Source organism: Diadema antillarum, unplaced genomic scaffold (genome assembly GCF_040938485.1).
Source record: "Diadema antillarum isolate AM-2024a unplaced genomic scaffold, OU_Dant_1.0 seq00000829_RagTag, whole genome shotgun sequence".
Lineage (NCBI taxonomy): Eukaryota > Metazoa > Echinodermata > Echinoidea > Diadematoida > Diadematidae > Diadema > Diadema antillarum.
In genome coordinates, this window is record NW_027271705.1 from 76175 (window position 1) to 91098 (window position 14924).

A 14924-nucleotide genomic window follows, 5' to 3' on the forward strand; every position below is an offset into this window, starting at 1 on the left:
TATGCATTTACGTAGAGATAGTTTGTGAAGGTGAGACATGAAGGAGGAATGTACATCTGGAGGAAAATTCTTGTGTCAAACTACAATGAAAGGGTTCACAAGTTTACAAGAGTGCAAACGGGACATTCTTCAGTGATTTATAACTGTGCACGGACACTGTCTTGACAAAAATTAAAAAAAATTCATTCTGTATACATTATCTACTGGTAGCTTAGGAAAATCCAGACCAATTGAATTTGTCCCGATCGTCAAAAACATCAGCCGTTTGTTTATCTTATACAAAATTTTTAGAATCTGATTTAAATGTAAGCTGGTATGTTGTTTGATTCGTCAGAAGCGGAAATAAATGATACTCTGCTGATCAATAGTGCTCTATGGGGAAGAAGTTCAGTTTAAACAAAAACAAAAAACAAAAACAAAACAAAACAAAACAAAACAAAACAAAACAAACCAAGATGCGGCCAACTGATGTCATTGTCAATATCAAGGTTGAAAGGTAAGTGCAGTTTAGGTATAATCAGATATGCACGTAAATAGAAAGTCTTTCCGGTAATGCAGCGGCGCCGGCAGGGCCCGGCATTCGGACGAAAGGGTCATAACAAGATAAAAAAAAGAATATCTCAGTTGCTATTACTGAGTCATGCTGCTTAACCCCTGCTAACGACTGTGCACTAGCGGAGAGAAACTTTGTGCAAAGTTCATGCATTCTAAGTAGTAATATGACAATAATAAAATTATATTTCATTAAATCCAAATGGAATGATGTGGTGGGTGTAAATCCACGAAGACCTCTTTAAGAAAGAGAAAAGAAATGTGTTAATTTTGGTTTAGCCCCTTTGACTTTGATTTGTTTTACGGGGGGGGGGGGAACAAAGCAACGATAAAAGAAAGCTCTTCCACATAATAAAGACATTCGTCGTGGATTTGTGCTCAAACATGCGACAAATGATATAAAACGTTGTTCGTTGTACATGATTTTCTGCGTATTTCGTTGGTATACTGTACTCCCTTTGGCTATGTCATTTTAATGGCATTCCAAGATATAAGTGCATAATGTATCTATATAAATATACACAATAAGATTTGTATTATATTGGTACATTGCTGGAGAACACAGTAAGATTTGTTTGTGTTTATATATTGCAGATGTATCAACATGATTACAACGTCATACTGTGTTGGGGAGGTCAATAAATTAATGTATACGGCAATTTTGAGTGTATACCTCGCTTTTTAACAGTATTGAGTACAGGCATAATCATACAGTAATCTACAAGAGTTACAGGGAGTTCTGCCACAATAACAAAAAAAAAAAAAAGCAGTATGCACGTTTTGACAAAATGGGTCCTATGTATTGGGCAGGACAATAGCATCCTTTACAATAATATCATTGTCTATTAAGGTAAAGTTTATCACATCAATTGACCAGATCATGCAGTACGATCTAATTTAAAGTCATTACAGCATTTTTGGTAACTATACACAATGATCTATACATATGTTGAGCTTTTTTATCGTAGTGAAATTGTAGGGTGTGTTAGTTGTCTTATATAAATGCACATTTAGATAATAATTACGATTGTTTTCAGTCTTCGGTCTTATATCACGAAAATACATCGTAGTATAGGCATATATGAATGTCACAAGTGAATGTATCAATTGCAGTTTGAAACTGATGCATTATTGGGTTTCAATAAAGAGTTTACTACACGTACTATCAATCTGTATATATCAAACAAATCAATCTGTATATGTATTATGTCAAACAGTAAATAATGTCATAAATTTCCACTGACCATGTTCACTCGATGATCAGGGAGTGAATGAGGGAACATGTGTAACTACTCACTTGAAGTTGAAGGGAATGCCTCCATGTTGGCGCCATTTCCCGGCATAAAAACTCAGTTTGGTCCCTTTTTTGTACATTTCTTGGACTTGATCCCTCCATTTTCGTTTTTCCTCCAGGTCACTCTGGGTGAGGTCGTCGACGACGAAGCATCGCTCATCCTTTAAGGCCTCCCGGGCACGACGCATCACATCTACCTTTTCTCGGTATGAGAGAAATCTAACTAGGATGTGCCTTGGACGGCCTTCAACCTTACGACCATCACGATGGGCTCGTTCCAGTTTCGTTTCCATCTCGAACTTGGATCGAAGTAAGCCTTCAACAGCTTCAACGCAATCTTCCCTCTGGTCCTGTGGTGGTTCCGGGACTCCAACGATGCGAACGTTGTTCCGCCTGGAGATTCTTTCGCTTTTGTTCGCCGCAATTTTATTTTTCATTACCTCAGAACGGAGCTCGGCGACTTCCTTTTCCATCATTTTCATTTTGCTTTCCATTAACTTTTGATTTTCCTCAATAGCGTCGACACACCGTAGATTATTGAAGAAGATCACCCACTATGGAATCACAGGGAGTCTGCACAAGTGGATATCCGCATTTCTCACAAAACGAGAGCAATCAGTAGTTATCGAAGGGGCAAAGTCCAGTCCTGCTCAGGTAACTTCAGGTGTCCCACAGGGGACAGTCCTTGGACCCCTATTATTCCTAATATACATCAATGATCTTCCATCTGGAATTGAGTCCAAAGTATGTCTTTATGCCGATGACTGTATTCTATACCATGAAATCCGCTCACCGTCAGATAGTGTTGTTCTCCAAAATGACCTCCAGCGCCTAGAAAAGTGGGCGAAAACGTGGCTAATGTCATTTAAATTGCCAAAATGCCAGATGATCCACTTCACAAAAAGGCGTACCATTATCCCAACTTCATATACACTCTACGGCCATCGCCTTGCAGAGGTGTCACAACACAAGTACTTGGGAATAACCCTGTCATCGGATCTAAAATGGAATACACATATTGACAACATCACCAACAAAGCAAGCAGTATGCTCGGATTTTTACGGCGTAACCTCCATAGAGCCCCTCTTAATGTCAAAGTACAAGCATATAAGAGTTTAGTTCGCCCTCACCTGGAGTACTGTAGCCCTGTTTGGGACCCGCACACTTTGAGGCTTATCCAAAAAGTAGAGGCTATACAAAGGAAAGCTGCCCGTTTCATAACCAACGATTACAATTATGGAAGCTCTGTAACAACCATGCTCCAGAATATCAAACTACCTACCCTGGAACATAGGCGTCACATGAACAGTATCATATCCATGCATAAAATAATCTATGGCCTGGTTGATTTGCCCTTCGAAAGACACGGTGAATTCAACCCTGAACCACTTAGAAGGACCAGGAGTTGGAAGCCTCTCCAAATCAAGCTCCCTACTTCCAGAACTGATCTCCATCTACACTCATTCTTCCCAAGAACCACCAGATACTGGAACTCCTTACCACAAGCAATAACCAATACAGCTGATCCACGTTCATTTAAAGATACATTATTCAAACATTTTGAGTAATGTCCCTTCTACACACTAAGAAAAAATGATTCATTCTTGCACCTTTTAAGGGTGCAAAGTGATGTCACACTGGTGGCTCCCTATGGGTGTTATCTTGCACCCTCGAGAAATGGGTGCAAAAGTGGTACCTTGCGCAAGGGTATAACCTTGCAACCTGTGGGTGCACCTTTGCACCGCCAAAGAAGGTGCAACATTGCACCCTTTATTGAGGGTGCGAAGTGGTTCCCTTGGGTGCATATTTCCACCCACACAAAGTGGTGCTAAGTTGCACCCTTTTCTTGAGGGTGCATCTTTCCACCCACACTAATTGGTGCTGAGATGCACCTTTCTTGAGGGTGCGATCTTTCTCCCTTTAATTTTCGGCGCAACTTTGCACCCTCTCTTGCCTCTACTTTTGGTGCAACTTTACACCTTTCGTGAGGGTGCAAAGAAGCACCCTAAGTTCCAAGATTGTAGCCTCTTTTGAGGGTGCGATTTTGTGCCATTCTTATAGGTATAATGTTGCACCTATGTGGTGCTTATTTGATCCATGACTGCAGCAAAATTGCTTCTTTAAAGGAGCCAGTCAGTGTCATTGTCTACGCCTTTAGAGGCGCAATGTTGCCCAGTGTAACCTCAAGTGAACCTTGAGATTACTGGGCAATATTGTGTCTCTAGAGGAACAGGCAGTGACACTGATTGGCTCCTTTAAAGAAGCAATTTTGCAGCAGTTATGGATGAAATAAGCACCACATATACTTAATATATATAACAAGGTACAATTTGGTTACTTAACTACTTTAAACCTTGAATAGTGCGAACTAATGAAAGCCTGTTTGCTCAGTATATCAAAGTTATGCTGTTGTTGCACTCTGCAAAGTAAATAAGATTGGTGTAATTTGGATCCTGTGAATCATGAAATGTGTGCGTGGAATTTGTGAGTTTTGAAATGTTAATGTAGAAGTTAACTTATAGTTGTGTTTGGATGACATACTAAAACCAAATATTTACCCAATTACCTTTCCAATGAGGTGAGCACTATCACTATCTATCAAACAAACCCTCTAGGCAAGAGCATACATCTGCATGAAGGAAGAGGTAAAAATATGATATACATTTGTCTGGATACGTTTTATTCAAAACGTACTTGAATACGTACTTATTCACATAATCTATAAGAATAAGATATGCTTTTTGCCAGTACACAAAGCCTCAAAAAACAAAAACATGCTACGTACATTTCTAAAGTATACACCATATCTAAAAATAAAAAAAAAATGTAAGAGGATTTAACAAGTTGTTTGTATGCATTTAAACGAATAGGCCTACATATTTCCATGCGTACAATATTCATGTAACAGTGACGTCATCATGAATCATCAAAAAGATATGTTTCCAGCATAGATATGAATTTATCTAAAATTTAAAACATGTCTTACAATTAGGAGTTTGTTTTATAATGACGATGCCAATTGTCTTAAAGTCCTTATCACGACATGTCTTGGTGTTCACACTTATTCAAATCATGAGATTCTTGGCACTTAGATTACGACTACAATTCATTATGGTTTAGATACTTAACTGACGTACGCATACCATATTCAGGTATACGGGCATTTCGATGAAAACATCTAAATACAAAGTATAATTACAATATGAAAATCGAACTTGATACCAGCCCTTATGGGCTACCAATGGAGACTAGGCAGAATCGCAGTTATCATGGTTATGTATTCAGATTTTGTTTTGGGTGATCAATTCGAGTCCCTCGAGCTGAGATTCCGGAACTGCAATGAGCAAATCATCATAATGACTAACAAAGTGACTGAGAATAATACATGCACCAGTTTCTGTTTCGTTGTTCTATACATAGAAAGTTGTTACGTTTTCCAATCCTCTGTAGGTACACAGGGATTTGCAGATCACCTTTGGCTATAACGCCATGGTCGCGTGCAAAATGATTGCAGCTTATCTAACTTGTAGTTTCCGAATAGGGGACTACCGTGCTTATACATATTAATCGGATGATAGACCCCGTCAAAGAGTAAATTGCGGATATCGTATACCATTGTCAAATCCACTTTTTGTTCTGTACACAGTTTCACTGGACTCTTATGAACCACTTAAGCATTACCAAATCATGGAGTATAAGAACAATCTTATGTTATTTCCTTGAAACGGCTGCATTATATGAGCGGGAACAGTTTGGCATCATACATGACTAAATGCATGTATTATACAAGGTTTCAGGACACTTTGAACCGTGTTTCCCCCCCCCTCCCCCCCCCAAAAAAACCCCACAAAACAAAACAAAGCAAAACAACAACAACGAGTGAAATGTTGTATACCCTAGGCCCATTAGTGTATGATCTTTGTCCTTTGAATACATTGCCCATATTTTTCAACGAATAGGCATCTGGATGCAACGTAGGTATATATAAAATGAATTTTTTTAAAAGGAAAATACATTTAACCACTTCAGAAATAACTATGAAACAAATAGCATAATATTGACACGTTCCCTTATTCCTAAATGACGTGACAGAAAACTTCCCTCACCGAAATCATTCTGTCGTTATTCAAGTACAAGACATTGGTGATTATATACCTAGTTCGATTAAAAGTATACATGGAGTCATTGCAAAAGTATCTAATGAATAGCATGCTTCAGAACTACATCATTGTCATTTATTCTATGACGCTAATAATAGAGTAATTGTTCCGCCATACTGCCTGGCAGGTTGTAGTCCTCCTACGACGTTTGTTCAGCAAATAAGGCACAAAATAAAATTTTGCGAATTTTACACGCTGTTGCCAAAGTATCTAATCTTCTTTACCACTATTCTCAGACATAAGGTATGCTGATGCTGTATGAATTAGAAACGGAAGCTTCACAAATATTCACCATCTAACAAGGTAAAAGCGAAGTGATGTCTTGCCCACATATCGAATTTGTGATTACACTGATTTTCAAATGTAAGCTCATTGACTTTTTGACTGTTGACGGAGTCGGACGTCACCAATATCAACACTTGACAGCCATCTTTAGATGTTCTGGGGAGTGAATTTGGTGGTCATATAGCTCAAAAGTGTGGAAAGTTATTAAAAGAACACCACAATACTATGTCGACAGTGCTTACAAGGTGAGATACAAAGAAAGAGCACGAAATGACATTGTAGAATTTGACAATGACCTACAATATTTGACCTTGAACGCTGGCACCCACAAGGTGGTAGAAGAACACATAAGTGAACATGGAAAATCGTATAATGATCCAGTGGAAGTTATGCATTTTTTAAAGTTTCAGTGTCACTTTCATGTACGGAAACGTATATGAAGAAAATATCAAGGGAATGCCATAAAATCTGATTCTAAATGAAAAGTACAAATTGCCTCCACTTATTTGTCGTTGCCATAGTGTTAAGGGTAATATTACCCCCACCCCTTCTGGAAGAAGTAAATCAAGTGCTCCTTTTGTAATGCTAGAAACGTGAAACTATGCCTATTTTCTTTACATTTCTTTATATAATTTTCCATGGTTGACGTCAAAGATGTAGCTTTCTCATCTCGTAATGGCGGCACTGAAACTCGAATAGTATGTGTATATATAGCTCTTCAACGGATTTCCGATATTCCTCAATTTGTGACGATGTGTTCAACTGCTAAAGTAATCTCCCTGCATTAACTTGTCCACTTGTATTTTTCGTTTCATTTCCCTTCGTGATACAACGTTGCCATAATCGATAACAGACTGATGTACGAACGGAGAGACAAGCTGAACAACATCATTTCTCTGGTGACAATTCCTTGTAAAAGTATACACCATGAAAACTTTAGGCTGGTAAACTATATCAAGACAATTATTGAACAATATTGTTAATGAAATGCCGTAGGTTTTTCTTCGTGATAGTTGCCTGTTCAGATCAAGGCTTGCAATGTACTGCTGAAGTATGCATCGGGTGTTTCTGCCTTGTCTGGGATACTGAAAGCCACAGAGCACAGAAGGCCGGAAACATTGTAGCGAAGGAAGACACGATTGTATACAGGAATTCGGGCAGATTTCACAACCATCCAGCCAAATAGTGCGCAGCATTCACAGTGAAGATTGTGGGATTTAGTCCTGCCAGGTTCTGAAAGAGATTTTGGCATGAATAAATAATGACTGAATAAAATTTTGAAGGAAATAGGTCGTTTACACTATAGGCGGTTTTGTTGCTTACATAAACTAACAGGTTGCAACTATGACCATTGACCAGAAAATGGAAAATTAAATTGATTGCATAGATCTACTTCAGGTTTCTAACGTCTTTTGCTGAAATAATGAGAAATGGTTTTGAAATAGCTGCGATATCCAAAACAGAGCAATAACAATATAATATAGCACTCACTTTTTATCACGATCGCTGCGTTTTATTTTGTTTTTGGATGGCTCATCCATTTCAAAACCAATTTTCATCAAATAATCTTTAGAATTCCTCTTAGAATGGCATACTCTCTATTATTTCATAAGTAGGTTCTTGGTATATCACAAAAAGTTAAAAGCCCAAATCCTCACCTCCACCAATACTATACCATCCCTTTAAGCTTTGATATTGGTTTCTAAACAAATCCGGTCGGATAGATTTATTTCAGCTCTTTGTCATATAAGTAAAATATGATAATGTTGCAAAGAAATATTCCTCTTATATTTCTAGTCACAAAGCAGATGGAATTCCCGTCTCCCATAAAAAGAATAAAAGTGCAGCACTTACTTTGTCACAGACATACAGCATGTCCTCTCCAGGCAGACGGGGAATTAGGAGACAGCATGCCGACATCACTAAGTTAGAGCTGAAAAAAAAAGAATAAATGTGGAATAGCCTGAGTAAAGTCATGTTGAAAAGAAAAATGTGGCGAATTTGGACTGAGATGAAAATACACACCTTTTATGTAGGCCTGCATACATTTATGACATAGGGCATATTCAAATATTCCCACATTTTTCCTGACCAACTCAAAGTCTTCATTACATAAAATAACAAAGTAAGACAACATCAAATTACATGCCAATCTAACATCAGTTTGCTGTATATTTTACACAGTTAGGAAAGGAGTAAGACTTATAGACCTCAGCCATTCAGCCGTTGCTGAGCTTGCCACAGATGATGGTCCGGGTGCTGGCCATGGCAATGGGTGTAATGATGCCCATTATGGTTGACACCTCTAATCCTGCTACCACACACAAAAAAAAAAACAGAAAATATAGCCCCCTCTACTTATTCATAACATTGATTTGATTTGCTTTGATAATACTGGTTACAGAAAAGAAGATTACCCCCCCCCCAAAAAAAAATAAATAAATAAATAAATAAAAAATAACAATAATAATAAATAAAATAAAATGAAATAAAATAAATAATATATAAATAAACAAATAAATAAAAAAGAAAAAAAAGAAGATTCTTGCGGGGTAGAGATGCTGCCTGTATGAGTTACAATCCATCATGGAGTTTTCAGGAAAAAGTCCAAAAAACCTGAGAAGACGTAGAACGGAAAAGGCAAGAATGAATGATCGCAATGGTCCACTTGAGTAACATATCTCTCGATTATAGATGGTATCAAAAATTGCACTATAGTCTTATCAAATTTTCCGCAACCCAAAAACGGTGGCTACGTTATAGTAACAGATAAAACTGCGTTCATGTGTAATAATACGCTTTAATATAATATACTTCACGGATAGCACATGCTGAAAATCTAGATGAATCGATAACCTGAAAATACATATACAAGTGTACATGTATTACGGATTAATCCATTAATGAAACTTACATATTCTGTTGAGGAATCACTCTGTCCTTCAGAATTGCATATCAGTTTACGTGATCAGGAATGTGCGCAAATTATTGTATCTTGCTTGAATACCTGAAAAGGAAAATCAAGTGTCATGAGCTCAAGGCCACTGTTCATGCGTGTGCAATAATTTTGCAGAAGAGCTAACTTATGTAAATGTGACTACATAACTCTCTCCATGGCAGCTTAATGTATAGTTCAATTTTTATGCACTACCTGACTACAGAGAATTATCCCAGCATAAAGATAAGCGTGCAATGTTTGCCATTATAAGTTTAGTTAGTACACTAGTCTATTTATCCATAAGTTTATCAACAATTATTCATCAACTTCAGTTCCGTTCATTTTATTCGTTATTAATCAAATGTGGTATGGCACGACGCGATGTATTATCCTTGGGGATGTGTGTTTGTGTGTGTGGGGGGGGGGGGGGGAGGTGGCGTAAAGGTTTTGTTAAGGATACACTTCCTATAGGAATATCCGATTCCACGTTTTCTTAACTATTTTGTTTTGTTGTTGATCGGTAAATATAAAGAATTACTTGAAATTTGTGATTATGTATGTGTTCACTGCATTGTGAGTATAAATTATGCTTGTATAATTGTGTATGTAGTGAAAATTGTATCATTTATGTGTACATGTACATGAATATATGTGAGTTTATGCATGTACGTAGATATTCCTATGTGCACGCCCATGTACCAACAAAAAGAATTTCCTAAATGAACAATAAATGAATCTGAAATCTGAAATCGGAATGCCATGACGTCTTTAGCAAGACATTTTATCGCTAAAGCTGCTCTAATTCCACAGAATGGTTACGAAACAAAACAAAATAGAACAGAAAACAGCACGCATAAAACTAGCCAGTTTTAACAGAACTCTAAAATGAACATTTTAATATTACTGCCTGCAAGCCTACATTATAAGACATGGCTATACAACCAAAAACATAACAGATACAAGAAATTTGATGAAGGGTAATATCGAGAGTAAGGCCTTGGTCGAGAACATTGTGGATATTTCAAATCATGCTTTACGATGATGTTTTAACTCACCATTTTCCACGTGGTAGGAATCTGCGGGGTCTTGATATTATGAAGTGGACAAAATAATTTTGAAGTCAGAGTTGCAGTAAGCCGCTACGAAAAGCCTCAGAAGAGCTGATCTGCTATGGAAATGGAATTTGCGCTAGATGCTCAGCTCAAACACGCATGAACGAGCTGTACAATGAGCCATCTGGGAGTCAACTTATGTGCACATAAGTTTGCACGACTCAACAATTCAATGAATTCATAAATCATGTTCAAGAAAAGAATGAACATGCCCACACCAGGTGACCAAACTACTGGGTCCGTGAATTGACACTCTAGGAAACATCCATGTCATTATTTTGCATCGAATGTATTCTATGGATTAATAGGCGTTTAAAAAAAAATCCCCTTTTGATTCTTAATAATTCAGTAACTATATATCAGATAACACTATCATTGATATGGGAGATAGTTGTATAGTGTACAATTTCGTTGGAGGTGGTTTAAAACACAAATCAGTTTCATGAAATCCATGATCAATTTCACAGTTAGGTTACAGATTTTGCTCTATTTCCAACCCTCTGTACAAAATTTTCACTTTGCACAGGGGTCAATGGGTGTGTATGGGAGTATGTGGTTAACACCCTGACATTGGTGTTGAACAATAGCCAGGGTTTTAATGCTTTATTATTTATTCATGAGAAATTCCACTATCACAGCTAGTCTTTATTCATTCTAAAATGTGGTGTTTGCAAGCACACGGAAACATGTGCTTACATTTTCATGTGCATGCATTTTACCCTTAGGCTTTACCGTGCATGAATCCATGAAAAAAAAGGGGGAAAAAATCAACCTTTACAAATAAATCGTGTAGTTTGCACCCTTATATATCCGCGAGTTTGCTCTCTAAATGGTTTTAGTTTATCATTTCCTTTACGTTCACTTAATAAAATATGCATACATAAAATGTGACAATGGTATGAATAAAATGACAATGTGACAAACAAACAAACAAAGCAAACAAACAGCAAAAGATATCAAGTGAAGGGGTGAGTGAGAAGGCAATTGGCCTTATTTAAAACTAATCCCGGAAAAGTAAATACATTGTATATACAGAGAAAAACATTGGCACACACGCACACACGCACACACACACACTCACACATACACACACATGCATACACAGACAAAAACATGGACCAGCGCATATTAGCAATACACAAGATGTCATTTTCACAAACACACCCTATCTTGCTAGTCTCTTATAAAATCGTAAAATGATATTGGTAACTTCCAGAACCTTTCAAGTAAAATACATTTTAAAGCTTCCTTAAAACTTTGTACCGTTTTCTTACATTTCACGTCAGAGTGGATGGAATTCCAGATTTGAGGGCCTTGAAAAAATATTGACTTTTTTTTCTGTCCCGAGATCGAGTCGCAACGAAAATCTTTAGCGTCTAGTAGGGTTTGATTCCATCATCGCACAGTAAGCATGCAGGGAATGCTGTGACATATTCCATTTCGATTGGTCAATACCAGACGAGCAGTCAAGTATTCTTCGTTAGCTTGTTCGCAGACCCTTTCATCAAAGACTCAACTTCATTTAAAAATGCTCCGATGAATGATTATGAAATTATGGGAGAACATCAAGTTTTATGATGTCTTTAAAAAAACATGTACATAGTAGCACCACAACGGTATGCAATATTGTATTCAAGTGTCGATCAACACCATATGGGTCTTTCTTTGAGACTTGTTATGGGCTCAATATTGCACCTTAGCAAGAATGAACCACAAACAGGAAGATATGTCTTTGTAATGGTAATTACGTTTCGACATCCCAACCAATAAGAGATAGGTTAGGTGAATGTTAAAGACACGGGGATACCCGAATAGAAATTGCTCCAAAAAAAAAAAATGAAATAAAACGAACATTATTCTAATAGGCATGCCTGGGCAGTAATCTGATGTTTCTATTGATAGAGAATTCTATTTGAAGATTCATATCAGTTTGCTTTGTCAGAATCATGAGGAAAAGTGATAAAATAAACCGGCTACTAATATCCAGGGTACAGTTTAAACACTTTCACATGAAACAGCTCTGATTAACACTTTTGCACAATAATATTTCTGTTCAGAATTGACTTTTGTTTTATATGTTTTTATCTTAAAGTATAGGATTTCATTTGAAGCAAAATATAGCCAATATTACGTAAACGTCCACAATAAATCTTCAGATTGCTCAGTGAGACGGCGGCATCGAATCTCGATCAGCGAAGGCACAAATGCACCTGTGGAATTGTTTTGTACAGCAATAGAAATCTGACGACTATTTGAATAATTACATCCAGTTGGAACTTCACCTGTTAAACCTCCTAGGTTATGTGTACAATGTGATTGGTCAATACCAGACAAGCAATCAGGTATTCTACTTTTGTTTTTTTAGTAGACCCCTTTCATCATGGACTCAACTTAATTTGAAAATATACTCTCGATGAATGATTATAGAATATGAAAGAAATTTAAGTTTCCTGATATCAAAAAATATATGTTCATAATATCAGCACAAGGATATGTAATATTGCATTTTAGTGCCGAGCAACACCATAGGATGGCCTTTGTTTTGAGACTAGTTTGGGGCGTAATATTGCACCGTCAATGACCGTGGCAAGATCGAACCCAAAATGAACCATATAAGAAGCAAAGTTCCACCATTTTCGCAAATCGTGTAGTTTGCACCCATTTTCGCGACTTCGAACCCTTCTAGCTCCCTTATTGAACCTTTTTTTCTTAGTGTGTACCATGACCTATGAACCAAAGTTGAGTGTTGCTCTACCAGGGCTGATCAACGTACACCATCAAGATCAAGATCAAGACACGCTTCCTTTCGAATTGTATGGAGGCATCAACACTGGATTCCAATGTGGTCAGCTTCTCAAGACATTGGTCCACTGCTTTCTGGATCATAGAGTGGAAACGATCTGTTGCCTGCTTGAAGTATATATCCAAGTATCCTGGTGTAAGGATATGGGTAGGTGTTGAGGCCATGGCATTGCCTTCCTTCTCGTGGGGAACGGCGTGTTGCGTGTTCTCTTCATCTACCGATGTGGATCCGGCGGCCATATTTGTGACGTCATCAGGTACTAGTTCCACTGATTCCGCATCGCTGGTTGTTGCCTGACTGCTAATGACTCTCGCTGCACGGCGGCCGGAGTCAGTGGCGTGGGGCTGGCAACCTTCGCGTTGGGATTTGGCGGGCTTTTTGAATGTACCTGGGTAGTGATTTTTCTCGATGCAGGACCATAGTTTTTCGGCTTTGTAGCGGCCACCCGCTGTGGACGAGCAGACTTCAGTGGTTCCATCTTGCACAGTAGTTATTAATCCGTCGTTTGATGAAGTTGTGTGATTCACATAAAACAGGAGGATATCCAAAATAAGTGAAATTTAGTCAGTTTTGCGAGACTTACGAGAGGTAGTGTGCAACTCAGTCCATAGCGCCCTCTATCGTTGAATCAAAAATGAAATAAGGTTCGCTATTCACTTATTCCGAATGTTCGTTTATCCAAAATTTTAAAAAAGGCTCGTTAATCAAAAAATGAAAAAAAGGTGTGTACTAACGAACATTCGGAATAACGTACACCATCCCTTTCTATGGACCTGATGCTTGCCTATATTATAAAAGGTTTGTGGTTCTTCTACACACGAGTTGTGCTAAAACAACTTATTTTGTTTTCGGATAAACGAACCTTTGGAATAACGAACCTTCGGAAAAACGAACAGTAACCCATAGAGGGTGTCTTTATGTGTCTGTATATATGTGTATGTTTGTCAGTGTGTGTGTATGTGTGTGTGTGTGTGTGAGTGTGTTTGTGTGAGGCGCAAAGTTGCAATCATTACCAAGTAGGCCTACACTGGCAGTTTCTATGTGTATAGTGGTTGCCTTGTGTATTTGAGGCCAGTTAACCTCCCCCTTTTGTCTAATCTGTCGTCTTTTCTTTGCATTGTTTGTCTGTATTTCAAATCCGCCAAAAGGCCCAAACTATTCCTTGCATGGAAGCCAGTTGTATGGCAAGATGGACCGTTTTGAAAGGAGAAACGTTAATAGCTGTATGTCCTCAGACATCTGGACGACAATCATCGAGGAAGAGGGAAAGAATTCATAATGACTGTTACTACGTTTTCGTTGATAGTGAGGACTGACGTTGGAGTAGGTCAGCAGTGTCTGGACAGGCAGTACATCTGTGCGACACACGGTTAAGAAGTTATCTTCATCTTCCGCTCAAATGTTACCGTTATAGTGTGCCATGTGCGTTGCACATTTGGGTTCGAATGTCAGTCATCTCAAACAGTCCATTCTCCCTTAAAATTTGTCTAAACCTTAATTGATAAACGGTGTTACTGTAATCTACAAAAACACTTTCGATGCTAGACGCTAATAGTTCGAGTATATGACAATCCGAGGACAAATATAAGGTTGATAACTATCAAGCTTATTTTTTATTAATACTCATATGATTATAAAACAAGAACATTGACAATGGTAACAATCATATGAAATTATAAATGGTGTTGAATAATTACCACCATACTATAGTAAATAGCCAATGACGCGAAAACCGTTATTACTTTGACATTGGTCACGGCACGTACACACAAATAACAA

The 14924-nt window shown here is 37.8% G+C and overlaps 1 protein-coding gene across 1 annotated transcript; it reads right to left on the reverse strand.

The window, feature by feature from the left end:
• Nucleotides 1-1840: 1840 nt before the first annotated feature.
• LOC139740045 (uncharacterized) lies at nt 1841-13384 on the reverse strand. The gene is made up of 2 exons (XM_071650637.1): nt 13118-13384; nt 1841-2400 (listed from the first exon to the last, which is right to left on the reverse strand). The coding sequence occupies exons 1-2, from the start codon at nt 13382-13384 to the stop codon at nt 1846-1848; spliced, it is 822 nt and encodes a 273-aa protein (XP_071506738.1). The 3' UTR covers nt 1841-1845.
• Nucleotides 13385-14924: the final 1540 nt, after the last annotated feature.

Bases quoted from the DNA above. Each gene is read 5' to 3' on its own strand.
- LOC139740045 (XM_071650637.1), bottom strand. From the start codon at position 13,384: ATGGCCGCCGGATCCACATCGGTAGATGAAGAGAACACGCAACACGCC. The intron at 2,401-13,117 runs GTGTACGTTGAT...GTGATTCCATAG, and splicing joins TCTTGATCTTGATCTTGATG to TGGGTGATCTTCTTCAATAA.